At 42.2% G+C, this 20,369-nt stretch overlaps 2 protein-coding genes across 2 annotated transcripts; both read left to right on the forward strand.

Moving 5' to 3' along the window:
- The first annotated feature begins 226 nt into the window (after positions 1 to 226).
- On the forward strand, positions 227 to 11,071 carry Nxf3 (nuclear RNA export factor 3). The gene is made up of 20 exons (XM_027933655.2): positions 227 to 230; positions 3,517 to 3,691; positions 3,918 to 4,071; positions 4,681 to 4,764; positions 4,870 to 4,974; positions 5,097 to 5,174; positions 5,290 to 5,359; positions 5,515 to 5,603; positions 5,971 to 6,080; positions 7,706 to 7,742; positions 8,091 to 8,159; positions 8,245 to 8,300; positions 8,439 to 8,546; positions 8,667 to 8,725; positions 8,850 to 8,962; positions 9,057 to 9,099; positions 9,674 to 9,746; positions 10,257 to 10,439; positions 10,848 to 10,908; positions 11,018 to 11,071. The coding sequence occupies exons 1-20, from the start codon at positions 227 to 229 to the stop codon at positions 11,069 to 11,071; spliced, it is 1,725 nt and encodes a 574-aa protein (XP_027789456.2).
- An 8,166-nt stretch (positions 11,072 to 19,237) lies between these two features.
- LOC114090823 (protein BEX1-like) lies at positions 19,238 to 19,624 on the forward strand. The gene has a single exon (XM_027933102.2). It carries the CDS (start codon positions 19,238 to 19,240, stop codon positions 19,613 to 19,615), a length of 378 nt encoding a protein of 125 aa, XP_027788903.1. The 3' UTR covers positions 19,616 to 19,624.
- The last annotated feature ends 745 nt before the right edge of the window (positions 19,625 to 20,369 follow it).

Genomic DNA, 20,369 nt, shown 5'->3' on the forward strand with positions numbered 1-20,369 from the left:
ACAGGAAGTCAAGTCTCCTCTGGCCCCAGGGCTCTCCTCTCTACGCCCTTGGGGATGGAACTTCCTGTAAAGACTCCATCTTGTTAGTCTGGCTCTGACAAAGTGAGTTGGAGCTTGCTCTCAGCTTGCTCAGCAGCCTTCCTCAATCTTTCAGAGATTCAAATTGTCAGACGACACAGATTCTCTGCAGAAGAACCTCGTGAGGATTTTGGTGGCCAGACACATAATGGGTGAGTTGGTCAGCATGAGGCCTTGGTCTCAGGTCCCCAAGGGGTATTCTGGGCCCCTCCCCCATCCATAAGAAACCTTACTAAACTTTAAGATGCAAAGGGGATTGTGGCAAGGTCCCAGGTTGATATTTTTCATAAAGACAAGTGTCAATTGAGATCTGAGATACTTTTTATGTTTCCACATGGAAAACCTCTCTTTGGCTTGGCTGAAGTTAATTTTTTGTCCTATTTGAGGGGAAAGTCCAGGGTTTGAGGAATAGAGAATGTCACTTGAAAGACGGGATTCCAGCTAATGGTGGAGGAGGGGCAGGGAAGCTACCTGTACCCTTGAATTTTTACACCAACCATTCAGGGTAGATTGTATTTATTCCCATAGAAGTTTCCCAAGCCTTGTTTTATGTGCTAGCAGATGACCTATCTGGAATATTATATGTGTAGCTTTTATACATATATAATAATCCATATCAATTAAGTAGATTTGTTACCCAGATTTTAATAATAATTTAAGATGAGGTTCAACTATCAGATTGGCTTTGAGTTCCTGGGCTTAGGTGATCCTCCTGCCTCAGCCTCGAGAGTTGCTGGGACTGCAGGCATGAACTAACATGCCCATCTTGTTACTTATATTATTTAAATCTTCACCAAATAGGTGAATTTTTGTCTGCAGGCTGTATCTGTTATTCAATGAAGTGTGCTAAAATTTTCCCCAAACTGTGAATGTATTCATTTCTCCATTTCTTTTAACCAGTTTTTTCTTTGTATATTTTGGCTCTGTGTTCATGCAGAAAAATAAAAAATTTTTTAATATCTTACTGTTGAATTGATCCTTTATCCTTATGAATTCTCCCTATTTTCTCTATTTTTTCATTAAAGTGTAGAGCTATGCAGATTTTCAGTTAGTGAATGGATAGAATGGTTTATTGTTTTTTTTCAGTACTTAAAAAAACATTTTAGACTGTGGATGTAGCTCAATGGTAGAGCACTTCCTAGTGTGTGAAGCCCTGGGTTTAATTCCCTGTGTTACCAAAAATTGATAAAATAATTGTACATGTTTATGTGTACAGTATATTTATTTTTTAGCTTAACTATGCATATACTTTATTATTCAAGATTCGTTTTTCAGAAATCTATATTTCTGTTGAGTTCCATTCCTATTTTTTTGCTGATTCTAAGACAATCAGTAATTCAAATTTCCTTTTTTAATAACTTTATTTATTTATTATTATGTGGTGCTGAGGATCCAACCCAGGGTCTTGCCTGTGTTAGGCGAGCGCTTTAGTGCTGAGCCACAACCCCAGCCCATTAATTCCAATTTCAAACATAAATTATTCTTATTTTTTCCTTGACAAAAAGCAAACCTTACATACCACATATCTTTGTTTAGCAGAAACATAATCTACTTTTCTCATGTGCAGAGTTGTTTTTCCTTTTTCCTATTTTTATTTTTTAAATTTGATTTTTTTTAGTTATACATGATAGTATATTTTCCCATGATATTTCATTGCATTTATACAACGTGTAATGATCACTTCAGGGTAATTGGTGTAGCCATTGCCTCAAATTTATCATTTCCTTAAGTAACATTCAAAATCCTCTCTTCTAGCTATTTTGAAATATACAATTGTCATCAGCCACAGTTACCCCACATTGCTATAAAACATTGGAAGTTATTCCTTCTATCCAACTGTACCCCTGGACCCATTAACTGTCCTTTCTCAATCCCAGACCTTTGCACCCTTCCTAGGCACTGGTAACCTGACATTGTATTCTCTATTTCTATGAGGTCAACTTTTTTAGTTTCTACATATACGTGAGAATATTTTGCCATGTATTTATTTAAAAATTTTTATATCATTAAATTTTACATGTTTCTTTTAAGGAAAATTTGATGAAATATTATGTAGTCTGACTCTGTCCATATATCAATTTAGGGTATTTAATTTACTCTGCTTTTATGAAATTATAAGATATAATTTGGATCAAATAGACAATAATAATCTATATACACATTTGCCTATTCTGAGTTCTTGCTCTCTTCTTTCCTTTGATGTGTTTAAAATTTGTAGCTATTAAATTTTTATGTCATTTGGCTGAATAAACATTCTTTGGCCATCCTTATAGTGTTTGCCCTTAGGATTACAATGTACATCTTTGCCCCATAGTGGTCTAATGTAAATTAGTTCTTTTGCAAATTCTCAAACAGTGCAGGGACCTTGGAACACTGTGATGTTATTAACCCTCCCTATTTATTGTCATACATTTTAATTATGTATAGATTAAAACACTCAAAAGAAATTATCCTTGTATTATATAATCAATATTCACTTAGATTTGCCTCCATATTCACAAATGTCACTCATTTTCCTTCCCTGAATCAATGATCCTCCATCTGGGATCATATTCTTTTCTATATAAAGAACCTTTAAATACTTCCTTTGATTTGAGTCTTTTGGCCAATTTTAACTCAGTTTTTGTTATAAGAACATTATTATGAAATGTCTGATAAGCAATGTTATCCCTTAAAATACACTTTTTTTCTATTAATGTTTTTATAGTGACTTTATTTGTTATTTCTTAGAAACTTCTTAAGGAAGATTTCTTCATATGCTGTTTCTCTATTGTTTCCTGATTTCTGGCACTCAAAGTAAACATGTGCTAGATACACTTACTACATCTCCTGCTTTCCTCTCTTTTACAATTCTCCATAATTATGTATAACTAATATTTACTCTGTATTTTCTTCAATCTTATTTTCCATTTTTCTAGTTCTTTCAAGAAGGGAACTTGGCTTTTATCCTTGAACCATAACAGGAAACTTTCGGGGTAGATTGTTTTTTAATAGCTTCATTTATTTTTATATTGTGCTGAGGACTGAACCCAGTGCCTCACAACTGCAAGGCACATACTCTACCACTGAGCTACAGCCTTGCCCCTCAGGGTAGATTTTTATATATCTCCTCAAGAAGAGGAAGGAGATAAGAGTTAGAGATGATAAACAAATTGTCCAAATCACCCAAACTGAAAAGGGCAAAGTAGGGAATAATAACATCACAGATCACATCCTGGCTTATGATACATTCCTGTTTTCTTCACCCCACCCCTCACCTTGAGACTGGAATCACCTGATTTCACCTATGGTTGGCAAGTGATCTATCATGGAGCTTCATCTCCAGCCTTATATATTTATTTTTAGATTATAAAATACAGTGATATTTCTTTTTATGCTATTATATTTTCCCAGAACTTTTTCTGGCATTTACCACTGATGTGTTGTTTTCAATATAAGGTCACAATTCCCAAGCTAACGCCCTTCAAAGAAGAGCAAGATGCTGGGGTATTTTTCGAAGGAGATTTCCAAATTGGTCTGAACCAGTCAGTGCTGCCATGAATATTTCATCCCACCAGCAGCAAGAAGGAGATTCAGCAATGAATGATGCCCACATGGATTCTGGAGTTAGATAGTAAGTGACCAGTCATCAGTATGGCTGGAATAGACCATCCAGTGAAATATATAACCTTGTAGTTAAATATGTAATTCTTTCATCTCTCCAACCTGGAAGAGTGAGAAATGATAGGTTCAGATTAAAGGTTCAGCAAATTTTCATAATCCTGGTACCAAGCAGCAAAATATGTATAGAAAACTTTCTAAGCAGTAGGGATTATTTCTTTTTCTTCACTTCTCCACAGCACTCCCTATGTCATCCCATCCCATCATTGGAGAAGCAATTTATACAAACAAGACCAGACCCATGGTAATATGGAGAGAGCACAAAAACCTCCAGAGCGAAGAACCGAGGGAAACAGGCAGAATGGAACCTTAGGGAGCTGGTTCAAGATCACAGTGAGTGTTGTGGCAAAATGGACCAAATATCCAGAAGGAGAATGGGGGCAGTTGTATTGGACTCGTATCAGGACGCAAGGTTCATTTCTGGGTGCAGGGGAATTGGTAATTTATTTTTTTTATCACTAAGAGTTAATATCCCGGGTCATGTAAGAGCAGATTAAGAGAGATAATATAAAGGGGACAAGGTGACTGCAGGGAGAATAGAAATGGTTGCATATAAGCAAAGGAAAAAAATCTAACACTAAGGAGATTGAACAATTCCAAACCAGATTATTGTTTGGCAAAAATTTAATGTGTGTGTGTGTGTGTGTGTGTTTGATTGATTCGATTCTCTGGGGTCCTTGACAAGGAGGCAGGCCAGATCTGCCTTGGGTAAGATTTCTTGGAATTTACCAAGGTAGTTCACATTAGATATCTGACATTTTTTATTGAAGAAAACTATCTGAATTTTTAAAAAAGATACTTAAGTCCATGTCTGATATAAAAGCTAAAAATAATGGAATTTGTCCTATCTTTAGAAATTATTTTAAAGCCTGAAAACAGTCTGAAAGAAACATGCTTGTATTTAAATTTAATGTTTCCATCTTTTTTTTTTTTTGCTCCTAGATTCCATTTGGCATAAAATATGAAGAGAAGTGGCTGCTGAATTTGATTCAGAGCCAGTGCAGTCTCCCTTTTACTCCGGTTGAGGTAAGAGATAAAAGTAAGGGCTATAAGAGGAAACAGGACAGAGGAAGGCTGGAAGAGCAGCAATTCTGACCTCACATTCTATTTTTCTCACCACTGTCACTGTAGTTTCACTATGAGAAAATGCAGGCCCAGTTCTTTGTTGAGAATGCCAGCATTGCCTTCGCGTTGAAGAATATTGGTGATAAGATTCGGGATGAGGATAATGAAAAGGTATGTGTCAAGGGGATAACCAGAGCCAATCAAGGGGGCAAGAGGGCAGGCCAGGGGTGATACCTTGTTCTTGGGGTTCAAAGTTCTTGGTGCAGACCAAGCTCCTCATGTGTTATCTGCAGATATCAATCTTTGTCACTCCTTCTGAGGTACCCTGCTCTATTAAGGATCTACAGTCAGAAAAGGTAGAGCAAGTGAAGGTAATGTAGACTCAAAACAAGTTGTGCACCAACAGCCATACCCCCTCTGTCTTCCCTGTATATTGCCCTACCACCTCTGCCTCAGAGCTACTGAACTCCATCTTTAACTTTGCAGTTGACCATGAACAAACAATGTGATACCTCCCATCAAGCTCTTGACATTCAGAGACCCCCTGTTGAACCAAGTATGGCTGATAGCTGTAATTCTGGGGTAGAGGAGGGCAGATGGGTTTGCTTGGGAGGGATATTTAGGGATTGTCACTTGGGGAAGTGTTGGTGTTGGAATTGGGCCAGCTGGTCTCCTCTCAGCCTTCTGATTCCCACCTCTTGCTTCCTGAAGACTTGATGACCCATGCTATTGAAATGGCACCGAATCCTAGAAAGCACATGGTTACTTCCTTGAATATTCCTGAAGAGAACAAACCCAATGTGAGACCTTAGGCTTAATGATGTTATTGAGGGTGGGAGAGGTTAGCTAGCAGCCAGACTGGTCTCAGATATTCCCCATTAGAGCCCTAACTCTAACTCTTTCCTCATCATAGCTTACCTTGCCAACCTACCAGCTGGTTGGCATGATGAATACTATGCCAAAGGATCTCAGTATTGAAAACCCAAATGTCTCCAAAAGTAAGGTAAGATGTAAGACTCAGATCATTATTTGAAGGAAAAGTGGAAGGACTCATCAGGGTGGTGACAAGAGGCAGAGAAGTAGATTTTTTGGTAAAAAAGGGAGTTGGTGATGCAGGGCCCTTCACCTCTCTTTCCGTAGTTCATGTGTTCCTCCACATAATTACAGGTGAAGTCTGCAGGAAAGATGGACAGCGGGAAAGGGCTGGAACCAGAAGAGATGTGTGCAGACAGAAACTCTCTGTGCACCACCTTCCTGGATAAGTCCAACAACATGAAGTCAGTTGTAACCTTTGCTACCCACTGGGACTTCAGCTGCCCCTGATGTGTACTTTTGCAGAAGGAGGCAGCCTTGGTTCTCTGGGAGCACCACAGGCTCCACCCTCTCCTATGTCTGTGTCCCCCAGCTGTGCTCACAGGTCTGCTTTGCCTCTTCTGACCTGCTCCCTTTTTCACCTGGTCTGGTGTATGTTTTCCACCTCTCTGCACCTGGCCTCCTCCAGAATGCTCTCCTGGGATAGGAGTAGTTTCCTTTCCTATCCTGAGAAGGTCCCTTCTTCCTTTGCTCCACAAAGTTCTCCCCACCTGTCCCAGGCTGACATGGAGATTTCATGCCCTGTGCCAAGGGCCAAGGCTCTAGGTGGCTACCATCACAACATCTGTTCCTCTAGGCCATTGGTGGGAACTGTTTCCTCCTTGGGGAGAAACATGGGTTCCCTGAGTCAAGGAGCCAGAGGTGGGCTACTGGCAGTGAGCAGAGGCCTTCCCAAGACAGGAGGGGAAGGCAGAGGGCAAAGGTGGGGCAGGAGGAGGAGGAGCACAGTCTGCTCCCTCCCCCACTCCACATCCCACATCCAACCTCGTCCCTCAGAGCAGCCCTGGTAGCCCAAGTCAAGATGATTCCTTGGGCAAGACACTGACTCAGACAGGCACAGGTGCACAGGGACCACCATGAGGGAACCTGGTGCTCATAAGAGGGAGCCACAGACCCTCTGTCACATGCTGAGCTGGTGCCTGATTCTTCACTATTGGTGCTGGGAATGACACCTCCTGTGGGGGCGGCTCCTTTTCGCATACCTGGCACCCTCTGGACCCACACAGGAGACAAAGGCTGGACCTGCATCCAGTGGGCCCCAGCCCAGCAGGTACATGTTTTCATTCCTGCCTTGGGCTCCAGGGCCAGCCAGGGGCAGGTGAAGGAATGGGCTGCAGTAGGGGAGCTGGTTTCTTCTCACTTCTGCCTTGACCTCCAGCACCAGGGTGGAGCATCTTCCCCTACCATTTGCTTTGCTTCTCATTGTCTCTACTTGTCTTTGTCTCCCCCAACTCTCCCTCCCCTATCTTCACTCCTTTTTGGTCGCCATATCCCTTCCTTCCCCTCCCTGCCTTATTCACCCCACTGCTCCAGCATTTTGTGGGGCAGGGAGATGACCTGGTCTTGGCCTGGCCAGGTCATGCCACGCCCCACAGAATGCTGGATATCCAGCAAGATAGCAGAGCCCTGGGCTCCCACCTCATTCCCTGTTCCCTGAAGAGCCTTCCTTGGGGATCAGGAAGAAGGTAAGGGAGGCATGGAGGGGAAGGAAGCCCTGGAGCCTCAATGCAGCTTTGTGGTGGCCCTGGTGAAATGGGTCATGGCAGTGGAGGTGGGAGCTCCCAGGGAGAAGGAAAGGGAGGAGAGCTAGAGGGAGAGACAACTCTCTCTGTGTCAATCAACAGGAAAGTCAGTTATACAGTTTCAATTATTTTTGTCTATTTTGTTTTGATTTAAAATATGTTTAGTCATTTATTTTCAACTGACACATAAACATTTAATTTGCACATATTAATGTGATACCATGTAATACTTCTATATACACATACATTGTATGACTTTTAAATTAGTTTATCTTGATTTTTGATAGCTCCATCCTGGAATTGTTTCCCAAGTTATTATGTCTGGTAAGTTTGCTCCTTTCTCATTGACTCCTCTGATGGGAACTTATACTGTTTCCAACCTGCCCTGAAACCCTTTAGGTCTTGCCCAAGTTGTATTTTTGGATCTAACACTTAAACCTCAAAGGTATATGGAGAGGCAATACAGACCTATATGGGAACTTTACAAAGGCTCTGACCTTTCTTCACACAGGGACCCCTTGCCATGACCCTAGCTGTGGTTCTGTCCATATCATTTCCATGGCCTTTTCACATGGAATTTGTGACCTAACCCTCTCCTGGACTCATCCCTTTCTTTAATCATCCAGCATCACCTCCTTTTCCTGTACTGATGCCTCCTCTTGCCTTCCCCAGGATGGGCAGGAGTCACCTAGACCAACTCTATGTGGCATTGAAGCTCACAAGAAGTTACCAACTTGCAAGGTGAAGAGAGAGGCTCATGCAGGGTTTTAGGTGGTACACAAAGAGCACATAATAGCTATGATCCCAAACGTTCATTTTATTCCAGGGAAGTTTCTTTGGATCTGACATACTGAAGAATCTGGTCCTACAGTTCCTACAGCAGTAAGTCCCTCTGGGGTTCTCTGGACTTGGGGGATGAGGGAAGTAAGGCCATATTATCATAGGGCTGCTTGATGAAACTTTTAAGTCTCATTTGGGGTCCAAACCATAGAGATAGACTATTCATTTGCTCCCCTGCAGGTATTACTTGATCTATGACTATGGAGACCGAAAGAGTCTCCTGGGCACTTATCATATTGAGGCCTGCTTCTCTCTGACCATTCCATTCAACCCCAAGGATCCAGCCCTGTGAGTATCACAGCTCAGACTCTGGTCTATGGTAGTGTGAATCCCCAGCAGACATAGTCCAGCTCTTGGAAATATGTGCACCAGCTAGACCTACACCTCTCGTTCCTCTTTTTCTCCTAGGAACAGCTTTTGTGAGTATTTCAAGTATAACAGGGATATAAAGAAGCTCAAGAATTCCTGTAAGTGTGTGATGGGGAAGACTGGGCAGCGGCAGCATAAGGGAGTATGAAGGGGTCAGTCATGGGGGTCAAGGGCAAGGGTGTGGCAGCCCCCCCTCATCTTTGCTTCTCCTGTCCTCTACAGACCAGTGGAAGCAACTGAAGCACACAAAACGTGACATCTTGGATACCCTCTGCGTGCTGCCCAAGACTCGGCATGACCTCAGCTCCTTTGTGGTGGACATGTGGTTCCAGACGGTGAACACCTGCTTCCTCCCTGGGGTGGGACCAGAAAGCTGGAGGTGGGTAGGAGGTTAAGCAGATCCTGAGTTCCTGCATTGCCCCCTTTCAGGAAACAATGCTCTGCTTCTCTGTGAATGGTTTGTTCAAGGAAGGTGAGTGTCTATACAACCCCCTCAGATCACCTGCTGCTCCCTCCCCTGGGTGGGCACCCTCTCAGAACTCTCCCAGCTTCCCTGATTCTAGGCCTTTCCTTCCTGTTCTTCCCTGGGGGCTCTTCCCTCGGTGCTCCCACTCTGCCCACAAAGCATCCTGGTCTGAACGTGGTCTGTGCCTGTCTGTCCCACAGCTCCGGTGTGTGTTAGGGACATAAGCTGTGGGGTTCCATGGCTCTCCTCCCAGGTCCTTACTCTGTGGCCTTGGACCAATTACTTGACCTCTCTTTTTCCCCATTTGTAAAATGGGGCTAGAAGAACCCATCTCTTGGGCAGATGTGAGATGAAGATCAAGTGAACTTTTGAAGTGGTTTTCACAACATATATTAGGGGACCCATTGCAAGGAGTAGACTGTTTCTACTATTGCCCTCTCATTTCTGCCACAACTTTGTGACTCCAAGTGAACAATTTCTGGTTCTGGTCCCCTTCAGCATAATACCTTCCCTGGGAAACGCTGTGTAAGCTTGTAAATCATGTACAACTTTAAGGGGGTATTGTTTGTTGTCCTTGAAGTGGAAGGAAAGTCCCCGGGCTCTGTTCGTGCCTTCATCAGAACCTTCATCGCTATTCCTGGAAGCAATTCCAGGTAAGTGCTATATTGTAATTGCTTCCAGGAAAGTGCTGTATTGTAAGTGGGAACACTCTACTGAGCCTTAGCCTGTAGGTGTGGGAATGTGGTGGTGCAGTCATTGAAAACCCAAAGTATAGTCAAGTGCTTCAGTTCTTTCCTGATGCAGTACTCACTTGCTGTGACTTTGGCCAAGTCATATGACCTCTCTGTAACTCAGTGTCTTTCTCTGAAAACGGTGATTACATTTTTCACTTCCTTCTAATATTGTAAGGGGCAAATGTGAGTGTAAAATTATTCCTGGTTCATAGGTAAATCTATAAATCGTGTAAGCTTGTTGACAATCTCCAAAGTTGGCCTCTGGGAGAATTTTAAATGATACCAGCCAAAAAATGTCAGGCACAATAGGGAATATGGAAGGCATCTGGTTGCTGAGCAGAGGTAGCAGGATTGTTGTTGGGGAAGATTTTTGTTAGGGAGTGGGGCTGTACATCTTTCCAGTCAACTGAGGGTCTGCTTCTCTTTCAGCCTGTGCATCATCAATGATAAGCTGTTTGTGCGGGACACTAGCCCCCAGGGGAACCAGAGCCCCTTCTGCATCCCTATGGCCACATGTTCCTCCACCTCTGTGCCTGCCCTCTCCCAGGAGCAGCAGGAAATGGTACAGGCTTTCTCTGTCCGGTCTGGGATGAACCTCAAGTGGTCTCAGAAGTAAGTGATGGGTCTACATAATGATTATATATTTGCTGGGTGCATCAGGGGAGTGAATTATGGAAACTTGCAGATAGTTGGTTTTTGTTCTTTATTTCACTCAGTATCATACTGAATGTTTACCTTCCAGTACACAGTAAGCTACCTAGTTATTTTGAAAAAGTTTATGATACTTCTCTAAATTCTTTAGACCCTGTTCCTTTATTACAAGACATTTCGCTTTTCAGGATTTCCAACTCCCAAGTGACATACTGTGCCACAGAGTTGGTTTTTTTTTTTTTTTTTGCTATACATGTTACACTACACATGGAGGCATGTTTTTGTCATGTAGATTAGAAATGTCATTGTGTTATTGGAGTATCTCCTCTTGGGTCCTAATGGATGTCTCTTATCCTTTCTCTACCCCAGATACCTTGAAGAGAACCACTGGGACTACTTCAGAGCTACACAAGTTCTTTCTATGCCCAAGGTGAGGTTTGAGGATTCAGGCCAAGTGAGCAAAAGCCAGGTGGCCTGAGGATGAGGCCATTGACTTCTGGTTCTGCTGATCACCAAACTCCTTTCCTCACTTCCTGTAGGTAAAGGGCATGGTCCCAGAGGAGACCCTCAAAAAGACTGATCCTGAATCTTAAGTACAAAGCCCTGAGAAGAAATTCCTGGGTGTTGTCATCTTTATCTTCTTCATCTTTGTTGCATTTTTTGTTCTAGTATGTGTATTTCTCTATGACTGAACTGGTTGTGACTGAAAGCCAAATTCTAACTTGTAGAGCTATTCCCATGCATCCAAAGAGTCAAGTGTTCCATGCATTTGCTCCACCTCCCAGGATGCCTGTTTATTTTCCTAATAAGAATGATGCTGTCCATTAGGTTAAACCTGCAAAAATCCATTTGAGACAGGCTTTACTCTCTAGGTTCTGCAGAGAAAGAAACGTATACACAGAAGGAGCAATTCCTGGGAAGGAGTGGAGTAGAGACTCAAATTTTGGACCCACATTTAGACCAGAGCTGTGCCCCAAAGAGCTGTGTGGCTTTCTAGGCTGGAAGTGCTCTCTAACACTGTTAAACTTGGCCACTGGTGTTCTAGGTCCCTAGTGCATTAGTTAGATAGTTTTATGCAGAGAAGTATTAGTTTCTTAGCCATACAAATTTAAGAACAACCCCTTTCAGGGGAAATAGCATTAAAGAGCACATGGAATCCTATGAAAAAAAAAATGTCGACATATAAGAACTGTCATACTGTTAATATCCTTGATAAGTAAAGAAAAGGCAGAGAGAAAGGTAACTGACATTAACCTTGAATTGTCATTAGAAGCAATGATAATAATCACAAAATCTATGAAACTCTGTTCAACCATAAAACTATGAAAACATTAACTGTGAATGTTAAGATACTAATTTAGAAAAGGAAATTAAATTGCTATTTTCAGAAAAATACATTGCATTTGTGTGTATGTGCATGTGCAAGCATGTATCATATATTTTTATTAGTTTTTTAAAGCTGCTCTAATAAAGTACCACAAACTAGATGGTTTAAAGCTACAGGAATTTATTTTCTCACAATTCTGAAGGTCATAAATCCAAACTCAAGGTGCAAGCAAGGCCATGCTTCTTTCAGAGGCTCTAGGGGGAATCCTTTCTTGGTTTTTCAGCTTCTGGTTGCTAATGGTGATTTTATAGGTGTGGTAGCATGATTCATATTTCTGCCTCTATCTTCGCATGACATTCTGTGTGTCTTCCATTTTTCTGTTCCTTTAAAGATCACCTATTATCAGATATAGGATCTACATTAATGTAAGATGATTTAATCTATTAATATCTAAATAAGGTCACGTTCTGAGGCTACATATATGCATATCTTTTGGAGATCACTTTTCAATACCCTCCATTGTGTCCTCTGGCCTGTGAAAATTCCCATCTGTCTCATGTGAAAAATGTATTCACTAAATCCTGCCTTATTTAAAAGTTAATGCATTTTGGTATCAACTATTAAGTAAAATATACCATCTAAATATCAACTAGGGTTGGAGGTGTAGTTCAGTGGTAGAGCACTTTCATGTGCAAAGTTCAGGTTTGATTCCCAGCACCACAAAAAAGTAATGGCTTCTGAAGTCCCAAATTGCATCATCTAAAGTATCTAGATCAATTTTGGGTGAGACTCTATCATATATGAAGGGGAACAATTCTCCATCTGTGCCAGTGAAATTTAAACCAGAAAATTCTGGTTATGAGATTATCAAGGAAGGATCTGTTCACTGATGGAATAGGCATAGGGTAAACATTCCCATTCTAAGAGGGAGAATCTGTGTTGGAGTCTGTAAACAAGTCAAAATAACACCTGGCATTTTGCCAGGGGAATGTTAAAGTTAGTAAACAAGTCTGGATGGTGCCTGGCAAAATGCCAGAGGGAGTGGTTTGAAAAGTAACAAAAGCGAGCCATTAAGTGTGGAGATTTCTTATTGGTTCAGTGCTGTATCGAGTTTATGCTAATTAGATAAGCTGTGTGGAATGTATAAATACTGCTCCTGTCCTGCAATAAACGGCTCCCACTCCTGCTGTATCAATCTACACAAGTTGTTCGTCACCCCCCCCCCCCCCCCCCCCCCCCCCCCCCCCCCCCCGGTTAATTTGCTGCAGCCGGACTGCGGCAAATCTGAGAGAATTAAAGAGTTCACTAGTCCCAAGAAAGTTTTAAATCAATCCAGGAAAATTCTATTAGGTTTCAAGGCCCAAGAATTATCCTCTGTGGCTTGATGCTTTGATTTCTGGGATTGTGGAGGTGACCCACTCTGACCTCTGCCTTTATAGCTGTAGCTCTGGTCTGAGAGTAATCCTTCCTTTTTCTTTATGTCTAACAGCCTTCCTTTAATTTGTCCTCCTTTCATTCCCTTCAGGTAAGGTTAGTAGTGTTTTTGTTTTGTTTTTTTGGAGGGTGGGTAACGGGGAATTGAACTCAGGTATTTGACCACGGAGCCACTTCATCTTCCCTATTTTGTATTTTATTTAGAGACAGGGTCTCACTGAGTTGCTTAACACCTCACTTTTGCTGAGGCTAGCTCTGAATTTGCAATCCTCCTGCCTCAGCCTCCCAAACTGCTGGGATTACAGGAGTGTGCCACTGTACCTGTCTAGTAGTGGTTTTGGTGAGGAAATTATTCTCAAAAACCTTGTAAGTCTCTAGTATATATCAAGTGGATACATACCATCAGATAAGAGGGTTCTCCACAGATCCTTTCCAGATAATCTCCTCTTTATTCCTGCATTCTGCTGAGAATGTACCATTTTGCATTTCTTTTTAAAAATCTTTTTAGTTGTAGATGGACACAGTACCTTCATTTGATTTATTTATTTTTTTAAACATGGTGCTGAGGATTGAACCCAGTGCCTCACACATGCTAGGCAAGCACTCTGCCACTGAGCCACAACCCTAGCCCAATGATTTTGCATTGCTAATACATCCTTGCCAATATTTAATGCTGTTGGTTTTTAGATCTTGGACATTTTAATAGGTGTGTAGTGGTATCTTGTTTTCAATTTGCATTTTCTTGATGATATATTATGTGGAGCATCTTTTCATGTTTTCTTGTCATCTGTATATTTTCTTCACTTAGGTGTTTAGGTCTTTGGCTCATTTTTATGGGGTTATTTTCTTACTGCTGAGTTGAGTTCTTTGAATATTTTGGATAGTAGCCCTTTATAAGATATGCTTTACAAGTTGTCTACTAAGGAGTGAAATTGACTTCAGATTTCCAAAATAAGGAAATATATAAGGACATAAAACATGGTAATGGTGGCTTTGGGCTGGAAAGAATGGGGGCAGTAAAAAAATGATAGCAAAAATACACAGGGTTTCTCATTGAGGTGAAGAAGTTATTCTAAAATTGACTATGGTGATGAGAAAATATATTTATGAATATACTAAAACCAACTGTCTTGTACATTTTAAATGGATGAATCTTGCAGAATATGTTATTTTTCCACAAAGCTTTTGAAAAAAAAGATATAAAGAGAGACTCTTTTAGCTTTCCATCATTATAATAAATACTTCAATAATGAATTTATGAAAAGGGTTATGTTGGTTTTTAGTTTTGGAGATTTCATTCAATGATCATGTAGAACTGTTGTTCTGAGGGAGAACATCATGGTGGGAGTGCATGGCAGAGCAAACATGCTCAGATCATGACCAGAAAGCAAAAAAAGTGAAAAAGGAAGAGATCAGCGTCCCATAATTCCCTTTGAGGGCTTGTTCCCAATGACCTAACTTACCATTAAGCCCCATATATTGAAGTTTCCACCACCTTGAAATACTACCACACTGGGGACCAAGCCTTTAACACATGAGTCTTTGCGATATTCCAGATACAAACTATAGCAGAGATTTAACTGGACTTCCTTTTAATTGAATATGAAGGACAATGTAGAGGGATACTAGAATGATGGCCAAGTTTTTGGGCTGGCCAACGGGGGACTGTAAGATGAAAAACAAAGGGGAAAATGAGTGTAAACTGGGAAAAAGTGGAGGGGGGATATCACCTGTAGATCAGGAACACTGAAAGTTTCTGAGGGGTGAGAAATCACAGTATTTCTTTGAGAATCTGCCAAGAAGTATGTTTCTTAGTTTCATTTTTCTGACAAAATACCAGAGATAAGCAACTTGAAAAAAGGAAGGATTTATTTTGGTTCATGGTTTCAGAGGTTTAGTCTATGGTCACTTGGTTTAGTTGATCCTGGGCCTGTGGTAAGACAGAAAGATGTAGAGTGTGTGTTGGAGCAAAGCTGCTCACCTTGAGGTGACCAGGAAGCAGAGAGAGGTGGGAGGAGGGAAGGGAAAAGGGCCTTGGACAAGATATACCCTCTGAGGGCACACCCCAGTGGCTTCCTTCTACTAGGTCTCACTTCCTAAACCTTCTACCACTTGCAAGTAGCACCAACTGAGGACCAATCCTTTAATACATAAGCATTTGGGGACATTCCAGATCCAAAATATAACAATCCCTCTCTCCCAAAAATGTAAATATACAATTGCTCCCTACACACATAATTCTGAATAACATTTAAGGAGTTCCATAGACTTCCAGGTCGAAAGAAGGCCAAATTTACTCAGGCTGATCAGCAGGCAGTACTCCTTGGGTCCTCACATAAACATATAGGGGTATGCTGGTGGGTATAAGCACTGGTGGATAATAACTCTGCAGCAAGACTAGGCTCTTCCTCAGTGACCCAAAGGTAAGGAAGTTAGGGTGAGGGTTCCAGGAATCTCCACCTCCACATCCAGCAGGAAGTTTCCAGAAAGTCTTCCAACTGGGGTAGGTGAAAAGGGGGAGAATATCAGGGACAATGATGCGCACGTGTAATCCCAGATACTTGGGAGGCTGAGGCAGGAGGGTCACAAGTTTGAAGCCAACGCAGCAACTTAGCAAGAACCTGTCTCAAAAAAAAAAAAAAAAAAAAAATGGAGGGATGAGGGTGGATGTAGTTCAGTGGTAGAGTATTCCTGGGTTCAATCACCAGTATTGCAAAAACAAAACAAAAGAGAGATAGGCAGACTTAAGAGCTCCACTCTCCCCAAAAACTTCTGTACTCTTCTTGTTTCTTGGAAACTCACTGCTGAGAGCCACAGCGGAGTTGGAATGATGCGTGGCGGCTCGGTTATTTTGTGCCCAGCCAGACTGCAGCAACTCACTACAGAAGTGTACATGGCAATCATTCTGTTGTTTTTTTTATATGGGAACAAACCTCCCATCTATGCTAGTAGGTCACTAGGTGGGAATTTGGGGGAGAAATGAAGAAAACAAAGGTATTTACTAAGGTCTTATGTCCATTGATATTTTTAGAGTAAGCAACAAATTCAGTAGCTTTAACATAGGAAATGATGAAAAAAGTCAGGGATCACCATGGTTGGACAGAAGTGAGGACAATGAAATAAGCCCTTGGGCACAATAAATTATTACCCTTTGTAGCATGGCATGTTGCTTCTCTATCCTTGTACTCTTTTCAACAAAACTCATTTTATGAGACTGTGATAAAACCACTGAAACAGAATGCTGGCACAAGACAAAGTACCTGGTGAAAACTTAGCACATAATACCTCTAACATGTGAGTTAAGATAATATGTTTGCCGAGGTTACCTTTCAGGGACTTGAAGGCCACTTTTGCTGAAAAACACTAACTCTTCACTTGGGCCTAGAGATGTCTGATGTGGCACTATAATGGGATGAAAGGCCTGATATCTCTGCCTTCATATTATGTCTGAACCCTTTGTTGCTGTAAATTTTAGTTCAGATTCTATTCAACTCTTTTTTTTTTTTTTTGGTACCAGGGATTGAACTCAGGGGCATTCAACCACTGAGCCACATCCTCAGCCCTCACTGAGTCTCTTAGCTCACTCACTGAGTTGCTTAGCGCCTTGCTGTTGCTGGGGCTGGCTTTGAACTCGTGATCCTCCTGCCTCAGCCTCATGATCTTCTGGGATTATAGGCATGTGGCATCATGCCTGGATGTATACATGTTAATTGACTGATAGAGCTGGTATGTGTTTTCTTTATCCTCGTGCTTTTTCAGCAGCTATAGCAGCCCAAGCACCCAAAGTCCTTCAGCCTTATCATAAGTCCCAAATTGAGCTACAAGGTCAGAATGTTTGCATAGGATGATGGCATCACCTACACATGTAACTCAACAGTTCCCAGGACAAGTTGACTGTGACTACATGGTGGTACAAGTCTCATGCAAGAAGAAACATCTTTCAGAATCACGACCCTGGCCAATGAAAAATTACCAAACTTTAGCCCATCCAAGAAAATCAGTAAAAACTTGAACCTCCCTTGATTCAGGAAGGAGCCTGATTTCTTGACCAATGTTTTCTCTCTTCAGTTGAAGCCCCAATTAAAGCCCTGTCTGTATATTCACGCTCACTTAATTTCATTTCTATGTTCACTGAATCAAATGCTCCAATCTCCTATATCAATCAGAGGCTCTGAAATGTAAGGGTAAGAGAAATAGCACTTTCCTAACCTTTTGTGAACCAGGGATGATTTGACTGTCTCTGCATCCTTCAACCTACCTGACCTCACAACTCTTCTTTGCTTAGATCATCATAATCACCCATAATAATAGCCATTAATTTTCAGCAGTTGATGTCAGTTGTCAGCAAATATTTTTTCTGCATTTAATGAATGTTCATTAAAATAGAATAAAACAGAAACATTTATTAACAATTGAAATTTGTCCCAGAAGGAAAATAAAATAGATTATTTACATAAAGTGCCCATAATCTGACTACTGAACTTCTCCCTGAAATTGTACTTAACAGATGATTTTAGAAACACAGATTGTTGGGAGTATTCCCTCTTTTTTATTTTCCAAAATAATTTCAAACACTCTAGAGTGTTCTAAAAATGACAGTGAGTGGAACCCAGAAGAAAACATCTTCTGTATGGTACAAATGAACATAAACAATGAATTTTTATTTTTACTTCCCCTAGCAAACCATCTCTTTCAAAAATAAAATTCTCTCATTTCCAATTTTTGAGGCATTCTAATTTTTTTAAAAGAAGGAAACAAAAATTATTAGGAAGCATATATACAGCTAGGAGATGAGATAAAGCAGAACAGGCCAAGGCCAAGCTAAGGGGTGGGGGATGCAGGGGGAAGGGAACAGATTCTCCCTGGTAACCAGAGAAGGGCCAACTCCAACCACAAGATGGTGATGCCACTTGTGGGGCCTCAGATTGGAGAGGACCTAGATGAGTGACACAGCAGTGCGTGTGGGGGCACTACTCACAGACAGGAGGGGGGTGTCTTGTTGACTGCCCACCAGTTGGTGTTGGGGGGATTGGGGGGAGGGTGAGCTCTGGTGACGTTCAGCCTTCACGTGACCCAGAGCTGCAGAGCGACGCAGCCCAGGGTGCAGTCGTCACTCGCGTCTGGCTACCAGCTCCCCGCTGCCCTGCGCACGGCGGGCTGGCAACGGGCCCGGGGAAAGCGGAGCAGGTAAGGGCCCTGGGGCCCGCGCGTAGCGGCCAAGCCAGCAGCAGCTTGTAGGCCCAGCGCGGGTGCAGGAGGACAGCGCGGCGGAGCCCCCCGCTTTCTCCACACCCCAGCATTCTAGAGCACATAAATAGTGGCGCCCTGGCGTCGGGGTGCAGGGCGGCTGAGGCTCGGGGGAGGGGCAGCAGAGCAAGTAAGAGCAGAGGGAAAGCACTCTGGAGTCCTGCGAGGTAAAATGGTGAACGCCGCGGGGGGCGGGGCGGCTAGGGTACCCGGGGTGCAGCTGGAAAGCCCGGGTCCGGGGCGAGCACTCGGCTACAGCAGCCCTCTGTGCCCCCACCTCGGTCTGCAGGTCTGAGGACCAAGAGTCGCGGCGGCACAGCCGGCGGCGGGAATCCGGAGGAGCAGGAGGAGACGGCAAGGATAGGCCCAGGTCTGTGCGAGGGGCAGTGCTGGGAGGCGGGGAGGGGGCGGCGGGAGGAGGAAGGTGTGCAAAGTCAAATTTTAGACCCCAACCCCCAATTTCCCCATCCCTGGTCCTCCATTTTACTGCCTGCAGAAATCGGGGGATGGATCGATCGGGAAAATGGTGGTTTGGGGGGGCAGGGGGGGCCAATAGGGAGAGGGGAGGGCTTACATTGGAGGCCCCCTAGAGGACAGACAAAGCCTTTCAGATGGGAAAAACGAAATTAAAAAATACGTCGATATCCAGGACACTGAATAGTGAAAGATGAGCAGTTGGGGACTCTGTCCTCGGTGCTGAAATGTCCATCATAAATTCATGAATTTTCTTGCCTTTTATCTTCTAGGAGTAATGGAATCCAAAGAGGAACAAGTGGGAAAAAATACCAACATGGAAAATGCCCCAAAGAAAAAGGAACAGAAGGAGCAAGATGATAATAAAGGGGAGCCCTTGGCCCTCCCTTTGGAAGCTGGTGAATACTTTGTGCCTAGAGGAAATCGTAGGCGGTTCCGTGTTAGGCAGCCCATCCTGCACTATAGGTGGGACCTGATGCACAGGCTTGGAGAGCCCCAGGCAAGGATGAGAGAAGAGAATATGGAAAGGTTTGGGGAGGAGGTGAGACAGCTCATGGAAAAGCTGAGGGAAAGGCAGTTGAGTCATAGCCTGCGTGCAGTTAGCACTGACCCCCCTCACCATGACCATCATGATGAGTTTTGCCTTATGCCCTGAATCCTGATGTTTTCCCTGAAGTCAATAGGGAGACCCTTGCTTCCTAAACTAACATGTTGTGTTGTACCGCTGTAAGCCTTCTGATGTCATTAATTCTCTTGGGTCTCCAGTTACCAGCTTCTAATTGAATGTGTTTTTGACGCAGTCTGTAAGATTTTTGTCAGCAGAATTTACCTATTGCATGGAAAGATGCTCATTATATATTGTGAAGTTAATAAAGCAGTTTAAAAGCAAACAGTGTTTTTTTTTTATTTTAAAGCTTATATGTAATCTAATTACATAAAATTTACAAAAATTAAATATACAAAAGGATTAATACAGGAACTTATTGCTGTGAGATGGGTTGATGTGGCTTTTTTATATTTTGTGTCCTTTGAAAAGAAATGAAAACAATTTTATTGACCTTATGAGAATACTAGGGTTACTTCATAAATGCACATTGACTGAATTTGGATCTCTCTGCCAGATGAATAAATTTAGGAATTTTTTTTTATGAATTGGGATGCAACTGGCTTCACACAACTTAGACAAGATCAGGAGTGTGTGACCTCTATTTTTCTGTTTTCACCCATTCTCTATTATTATGCAAGTCTCCTATCAGAGTTTTCCTTTCAGATACTTTGTTAAAACAGAGTGCCCCAAAACACGTCTTAATAGCCCAGCAAACCTCCTATTCCCCTCACAACTACAATGTCTGTTGATCATCCTGTGATTTCTGCCGATAAGAAATAAACACTTAAATAAAATTAATAAT

The sequence above is a fragment of the Marmota flaviventris genome, chromosome X (genome assembly GCF_047511675.1).
Source record: "Marmota flaviventris isolate mMarFla1 chromosome X, mMarFla1.hap1, whole genome shotgun sequence".
Classification (NCBI taxonomy): domain Eukaryota; kingdom Metazoa; phylum Chordata; class Mammalia; order Rodentia; family Sciuridae; genus Marmota; species Marmota flaviventris.